We start from the raw sequence: 8,218 nt of genomic DNA, 5'->3' as shown, positions 1-8,218 counted from the left end.
TAGGAAGGGACAAGGTTTTCCTGTCAAATGCCCACCTGCTCAGCATTAACATGCAAGACATCACGCTTTCAAAATGTTCTGTTGTCAAAAGCTAGGAAAAGCTGTGTCTTTCTGACTGCTCCCTTCCTGCATTATGCTGGGACCAGACACCAGTGCCTCTACCACTGTAGCGATGCAAGAAGCCGATGTGCTGACAGCCATTTGCATCTTTGCAAATCAGTCCTTGCTATTAATGGTGTAGGTGCAGACAAACTCTTTTCCCTAGCATCAATCTTACTTTCTTTAAACCTGCCACAAAATTTGAAAATACGTAAGTACATTTTCTGGCCAAAACACAGATGGGTGAGCGTGGTGGGATACTGGTGCCTGAGGACAGTTGACTTCTGGACCTCTACATCCCACATTCTGTGGAAGCGGCAGCCAAGAAGACACATGAACTACATCAATGTTTTCCAGGTACTTCAGTGTTACTGGGATGCTCAAAAGGCCTGCTGGGCCTTGACAACATTTTGGCGTCCAAGATCTCCTCTTTAGAAATTTCTTAATTTCAAGACTCCGTTCCAAAGAGTAAGAAACTCACTGGCACAGAGCTTGCAATTTACATGATCTCTGAGAACACTCCTGTGGATTTGCAGAACGGTGTCAGCTGACAGTAAGGAAGGTTTATCATGAAAAATGCCCTACAACAGTAATAACTTCCATTCACATTTTACTTGAGTAAGTTGTTCTCATCTATATTTCTGTATCATCAGACACATTGTGCAGGAAGTTTTATGTTAAATAAAGCTAAATATTCTGCTAATGATAAACACCACAAACAAGTGCAACCATTGTATTCGGTGTGACCTAAATACAACACTGTACACCTTTGCTCCCTCCCAACTTCTCTTCATGTCCTAGAGCATATGAAGACCGGAGCCTCGGAGAATCGTTCCTCAACAACCACCATCTTTATTATTGGGCTGGAGCCAAAGTAGTGGTGAAGTCACTGCTGAGTTCAAAGCACTGATGCTAAGAATAGATCCAAATTGCTACTGCTCGGCACAGTAATGACTTGAATTTGGTCTGCTGAGAAAATATAATACATGTTGAAATAAAAAAAAACAAAAACTAGACCTTAAAAGTAACTTCAAAAATAATTTAGAAAGTCTTTGGGATCCCAGCAGAAAAGGATGATAATTGAGACCTGCTCAGAAACATTAGTAATTTCATCTCCCTGCATGCTGAGTTAGAGCCTGTGAAATACGTGGTTAGCGACTAATTTCCATTTCCCGCTTTGTAGTCCATATGAAAAAGCTGTTTGGAAGGGTTGGTCTATTTGGAGTGTGTTCCAGCATTGGAAGACTGTAGGCCCCAACTCTGCAAATGGTGCCCAACTCTCTGCGATGGCAGTGGCAGCTGTCCTGAAGCTGCACCCTTCCAGGCCTGGGGTGCCACAGGCAGTGCCCAGCCGCACATTGACACATAGCAACTGACAGACAACCAGCAGTATGGGTGCACAGCTGTTTACTAACAAAGTGTCAGGCAGCAGACAGCTTGTTCTGTAGCTAACAAGGGGATGAAGCAGCTGCTCCTACTCCCTGAAGTCACAGAATCACAGAATTGCAGGGGCTGGAATGGACCTCAAGAGATCACTGAATCCAACCTCCTGCTAGAGCAGGTTCCCTACAATAGGTTGCAGAGGTGAGCACCCAGCTGAGTCCTGAATATCTCCATAGAAGGAGATTCTACAATCTTCTCTGAGCCACCTGTTCCTGTGCTCTGTTACCCTTACTGTAAAGTTCTTCTGCATGTTTGTCTGCATGTTTGTATGGAACATGCTCTGTTCAAGTTTCAGGCCATTGCTGCTGGTCCTATCACTACACAGCAGAGGGATGCCCAGCACTGCCCAGGCAGCCCGGCAGCAGGCACAGAGAGCTCTGGAGACATCTGCTAATGAGCTCAGCACAGAGCTGCTGCAGAAGTCTGTAACAAACGCCGTATACAACTCAACGCAGCACACTGTAAACTCCACAAAAATGACCTGTCTTGGCTTAGTGTGCAATTGAGCAGTTTTCCTCTGGCTGTGGGTTCCTCACAGACATCCATCTGCATATGAAGGCTGCTTTAGGAACGCCATTCTTTCAAGTTGTGATTAGCATTTATTTCCCTATGCTGCATTCAAACATTGCAGTAGATTTACTTATGATTTCTTACTGAGACTGCAGTCTTTAAAATATTGGGAAAAAGTGCCTATTCATGAAGGAAAAATCAAGTGAATAGAACATATCAATCAATTTATTTCTGATCTACAAAATACAAACCTAAAAATAGCATTTTACAGACAGCGTTCACCATTTACTTTGTATTTTAGTATGGTTTTAAGCCTATCTTGCACAGAAAGGTAATGTAACAGAACAACAAATTATTCTACCATTTACCTTTTCAGATTTCCTTAAATCAGTCTATCGTACGCATCAAAAACATCATTGTGCATGGGAATCAATTAAACATCTGTATTTCAAAAATAGATTGGCTCTATCTCATAACCGAGACACCAACTACAGTACATTTAGTACAAATCCTTCCAGGATAAGCTCAGTAGTAACAGTGGTAGCAGTAGTTAAAAACAGTTCTGTGAAACGATCAAAGCAAATGATAACAGAATTACAAAATTCAGTTCATCATTTAAATGTAAAGTAAAACCCATGTAAAATTACAATGGAAGAAGAAATTACATGGGCACGAGTGCAAAAAAGCAATACTGCAAGCCATCTTCTCTCTTTGGTAAGAATCAATCAGCAGGAAGGACGTGGTAACAACTGGAGTCAAAGACTAATTCATGATATATAGTTATTCCTACCTAAGGCAGTCTAGGTGATTTGCAGGTATCCTACAGCAGAGAAGTTACAATTCTACTTAACATTGACCATTTTTTCCTCTTTTAGCTTTAAATATTGAAATTATTTCTTTTCTTTCATAAATAGCTTTTCAGTAGTATAGTCTCTTAAAGAATTTAAAAATAAATAGCAAAATATATACAATTTCAAAGATTAAATTTAATTCCTTATGGGTATCTCCCAAAAATATCTCTCCAAAGAATAAATAGCTTTGGGTTTCTCAAATATTTGGTAAAATGTCAATTGCTTTTACGTGAGGAGCTTTCTCTGAGGAATAAGGAAGTACCATTGAGTTTTCTACAAAGCTTTTACCATATAGGTGGAATTGCAATAAATTTACAATAGTAATATAATCTGTAATATAATATGGAACTTCCTGTTTAAAAAACAAAACAAAACGGTAAAAAAACAGTCCAAAATTAAATCTCAAGAACTTCAGGTTCAAACCAGAGGAGCTTCCAGGGAACTATGAAGCTCTCTTACAGCAACAGTCAAGGTCAGCTGTGTATGTCAAGAGACCACAATAATAATAAAGCAATTTCTTTTGGCAGTGGAGTTAAGGTTGTTTTCTACTGACGCATATTGAAAATCAGAACAAGAATAAAGTGGGACAAAGGGTGATGTGGGTGAAGAACACTTGAGTAAAAGCCATCCTGATAAAGAAATAAATTTCCTGCAGGGATTTCAATATTACTGTCGATTTTAAACCGACTCTTTTTTCCCCATTTGAAGCCCGGACTCCCATGAACAATTAAGGCAATGCCACTGAAAATTTCTATCTGAGATTGTAGGTTATCATCTGACCCAAGCTCCTCCTTCATTATTACTAAAGGAAAGAAGAAAATTGCAGGCCACATCAGCAAAGCAGCTATTTGACAGTCTGGCAACTGGAAGCATCATTAGACATTAAAAATATATATATCTTAACTGCAGGAAAGCTCTTCTGGAGAGGCAGACAAAAAAAAAAAAGCCTTTTTAGAAGCTGCCAGTGAGGTAAAGGCAGTACTGACTGCTCATGTATTTGGAATGCATAAATAACAACAAGTACATTCACTAACTTCCTATATACACCTACAGATAGTTTACACCAAATGTTAAGCAGAATGCTTTTCTACTCCTTGCTTGATTCCAAGCACAAGATGTAAGAACCAGTTAAATTGCACAGTCCAGCCCTTATCTCTGCAAACCTCGATCTGATCAAGGAAATGCTTTTTAGCATCTTCTTCGCTTTTCCCTACCGTCAGCGCATCCCGGATATACTCAATATCCTCTTTGCTGGTTAACTGGGGCATTCCAGTCATTAGCATCATGGAGAACAGGATGATGAGCAGGTTGGTGTGATGTCGGAGAGCTAAATAAGCCTTCACACACACATCCTACAAAAGAGAAGGATTTTCTGTTAAATGATGAGGTGCACAGAAAGGGAGGGCTGAGCAACTTCATGGGAACTTGGTATGAACTACTGCCACCGACCGACACCGTTCAGTCACCGGTGTGTCAGGGAGAGGAGACCACAGAGAGCCACGCATCTGAGCAGAAACATCACGCTCACGTCTGCATCCATTGCCACGTTGTTGGTGAGCGCACCTCAGGGCAACAAGTCCTGCTTTGGTGAACAAACTAATGGCTCTTTCAAATAATATGATATTAGTTGTTAAAGCTCAGCTTCACCAGAATTTCAAATTAATTTCCCTGTCATGTAATCCCTTGCTGAGACTGTTAAAAAGGCAGCAGTAATTCATTGTCTTTCTTCACAATTGGTTTCCATTTAAAGACCATGGGATAGCAAGCAACTGAATAAAGAAGCACCTCTAGGGCTCAATTCTTCATTTCATGTGGATGTCTTTAAATCTGCGGAGGTGACAGCTTGTTTAATGGAGATGGCTCTTCAGGCGTGGTGTTCTGTCATGTCTCTCCAGCTCACAGCTCTGCTTCAAACACAGGTGTGCTGCCTTGCTTTAGGACTGCCACGGTTATGTACTGTCCTACTGGATTCAAGGGATTACTGTTTTGGTTTTTTTTTCACTTCCATATATAAGTAATTTGTGCTTAGCAGCATAAACTTTAGAAGAATTAAATCTCTGCAGCTTAGAAAAACATGAAATACCTTTGGAAAGAATGGTTAATGATAAGTGACTAATCCATAAATCAGAATGATTATTTCTTACATTGAATTCATTACTCATTTATTTTTTAAAATAACATTTTAAGGAAAAGCAATCAAACGTTAGAAATCGAAATGAGGAAGTTAAATTAGGCCTGCAATGCAGTAATGGGAAGAGACGAGAAATAATTCCAAGAAGGTTGTTGCTATTAAAACCTAACCTGAAGCAACACTGATTTTTACCCAAATAAAGATTCAGATAAACCTTTCCACAAATTTATTGAATTAATTTTAAAAGTCCTATGCAATTCAAATATTTTCGTATACCTTTCCAACAAATCTCATTAGCTCTGTAGAACTCTGGTTATTTCTGACACAGTGGGTAGTTTTTTTCTTCCTCAGAAACAGGAAGAATGGCACAAATAACCTTAACATCTATCACTGCTCACACCAGCGACGTCAGACAAATGAGCAGACAGGTCAGGAAAACACAAGGGAAGAAAGATGATATTTTAAACATCTGTCCGCAAGGTTTTTTTCTTTTTCATTTTTTTCCCCTATTTCTTGGGCCCCTTACATTTCCTAATAAATCCTGTCCTGAAATAAGATGAGAACTTTAATGTCAGTTCAGCTCTGGCAAAGCAGAAGATGAATTGCAGTGGCCAAAGCACAGTTTACAATAGAAAACACAATCAACTTTTCACAGGGATTATTTTCACTTCATGACACCAAGAAAAAAATTCTTATGTATATCGACTTCAAACAGGGAAATCTTGTCACTAGAGTTAGTGTGGCTTTTGTTTCTCTTGAAAGAGATGAAAGCTCTGCTCTTTATAGTCGTATCAAAGGAGGCTTTGCATTTCTTTGTGGATGATACATCTCACTGCTGAAGGTGTCTGAGACAGAAAAACAATTATGCAGTCAAGAAACTGGCATCACTGTCCTCGAAAGAATTCAAAGGATTTAAAACATCTGCACCTCCTTGTTATAGTTATTTATGCAGACAGGAGCTGAATGGAGTTTGGAATTAACATCTCCCAGTAAAAGTCATCTCTGTACTTCTGAGAAAGGCAGTGGGAACCAAAAGTGACACAAGTGCGTGTCAGGGCTACGTGCACACCGTGGGATTAGGAAGAAAGCTGTTAAGTAATCAAAACCACAGGCCAAATGAGAGGAGCTGAGGAGTAAGACATGTAAGACATGAAGGAAAACATAAATAGGAGTAAAAGAGTGGCATGGGCTTCAGCCAAAGCTGGAAAGGAAATGCCACCACATTTGACACTCATAGCAAGAGAAATCTGGACAGTATTGAGGCAGCTGAAAAATTCACAGATGAGACAGAGAAATAATTGTCTTCTCAGATTAAATCATGCTTATCAAATGATGTTTTCTACTAAACATTTCTGTCATTTCATTAGTAGCCTCTGGCATCTAATTTTTTTTTTTAAGTTATTGTGAAAAGAGCAAAAAGGGAAGCAAAATGTGGAGTAAGAGCTAAGAGAAGCAAGTAGTCACCAGCTTTAACAGTGCAGCAGTGCCAGCACAGCACTAACTGCTGTACCCTGCTGCAGGGGGCCTGAAAATCAGCTGTGTAGTTATACCTGCAGTAGCAGTTGTGTCTGACACATCTGTAGGGACCAATAGGTGACAGGACATAAAGCCAGACAAACCCATGGGTATTTTAGAATATCAAGGAGACTGAAGCCTGTGAAAACAAAGCATTCTTCTAAAGTACAACATATTTAATGTAGCTGAAGCACAAATTAATGAGCGATGCTCTTAAAAATTAATGATGGATAAATGCCGAGACTTTTCCATTACTGCTTGCATGAGTCAGCAGGCACACTGAATGAATCCCTCGCTATTTGGGAACATGACACAACCTGCTGGTTGGAAAGCAAGGCTTTCATTTTGTTTACATTTGTTATCTGAAAATATAATTAAAACACACTTTTTTACAGCAAGATAGGAAATGCGTATCTTGCTCTGTGTCATCATTTTACTTATACAGAAGTATTTTGCTTTCAACTTTCTTTTTGAATCCCTTAAGGCATTACCAGTACAGTACAGTAGGTTGCATAGTTTGGAACGCAGCAGAACTGTACACAAACTTACATTTTTTTCAGCCCGTATTATTGTTTGTCTATGCCCACATCATCCCACATCAGATGAGCAGGTTATGTGTCACGGTCACTGCTCACAACGGTACAGCACATTAAGCACTGTTCCTCTGGTTAATGACACGAATGGAACTGACACTGGCACTGTCGTGGCATTTCTGCACCAGTGGGACAGTAGCAGTATTTACTTCAGAAATTTGTACTGCAGTAGAAAAATAAACATATTCAGGATTGCTCTGTATGATGAGGGCTTACTGAAAAGAAGCTCAGACCAAAGTCACCTCCTGTTACTTAAGCATTTGGACTGCTGAAGTAAAGGTCATACATTCTCTGAAAAGCTGTAAGATCCATATATATGAACACAACATCTCCTCACAACAGATGCTAAGAACTTGCCAGTCTTCCAGTTCTCCACCAGCACTTTCATATTTTCAACTATTTCCTGCTTCCAGAACTGAGGTGTTCTACATACTGATGTAGCCTAGATGGGTGTCCCAGCCCACATGGCTGATAAGTGAGTAGAGCCACCCTTCTTGTATGAAGTACAGCTGATGGACTTCTTTAAGTGCATGGGCTCAGCATTCCCACTTCCAAAGCTAGTCCTTGTGCAAAAGAAAGACTCAAAAATGGCACCTGGTGGTTTATAGTTATTTTTAGAAGTCTGGGCTCAAGAATGACACTTGCCTGGTTATTTGCTGAACAACCATGTGTATGTTCACTGGGACCTGCCCACCCTGCCCACTACCCCACAGGTACTCAGTGTTAAAAAGCAGACTCTGTAGCAGGTAGGGCAGAGGGAATGGTCCATCCAAAGGGAATCCTGAGTACTGAAGTCAGGCTGCTGCTCTCATCTGCATTCTGGAGGAGACTTTGGGTAACATAGAGAACCTCCTTTCTAGTCAAGCGCAAATTTAAAGTTCCTAATGATGTGTGAATGAAGACCAGCCCAACATCTATTTACCTTTGTTCAGCCATTCTCTCAGACATTTCATTAAACATACTAAACAGCATTTTGCTTTGCTCTCTCATTGTCACAAGATTACAAAATCACAACTTGTTTTGGAGGAGCTCACTTAAAATTGAACGAACTGCAATAGAATAGATTTTTAACACTG

The 8,218-nt window shown here is 40.0% G+C and overlaps 1 protein-coding gene across 3 annotated transcripts in view; it reads right to left on the bottom strand.

Moving 5' to 3' along the window:
* Positions 1 to 2,259: 2,259 nt before the first annotated feature.
* PIK3CG (phosphatidylinositol-4,5-bisphosphate 3-kinase catalytic subunit gamma) overlaps positions 2,260 to 8,218 on the bottom strand; it is a 33,293-nt gene continuing 27,334 nt past the window's right edge. For 2 of the 3 annotated variants that reach the window (XM_042872598.1, XM_042872597.1), the window contains exon 11: positions 2,260 to 4,255. In XM_042872598.1, the coding sequence (XP_042728532.1) occupies positions 3,974 to 4,255 (282 nt within the window). In that variant the 3' untranslated portion in view covers positions 2,260 to 3,973. The remainder of the gene's footprint in view (positions 4,256 to 8,218) is intronic. The other variant, XM_042872599.1, reaches the window with a different exon arrangement.

Source organism: Lagopus leucura, unplaced genomic scaffold (assembly GCF_019238085.1).
Source record: "Lagopus leucura isolate 7727_CA_CO unplaced genomic scaffold, USGS_WTPT01 Super-Scaffold_100008, whole genome shotgun sequence".
Taxonomy (NCBI): domain Eukaryota; kingdom Metazoa; phylum Chordata; class Aves; order Galliformes; family Phasianidae; genus Lagopus; species Lagopus leucura.
Note: the sequence above shows the minus strand (reverse complement) of the source record. Positions and strands in the feature narration are given on the sequence as shown.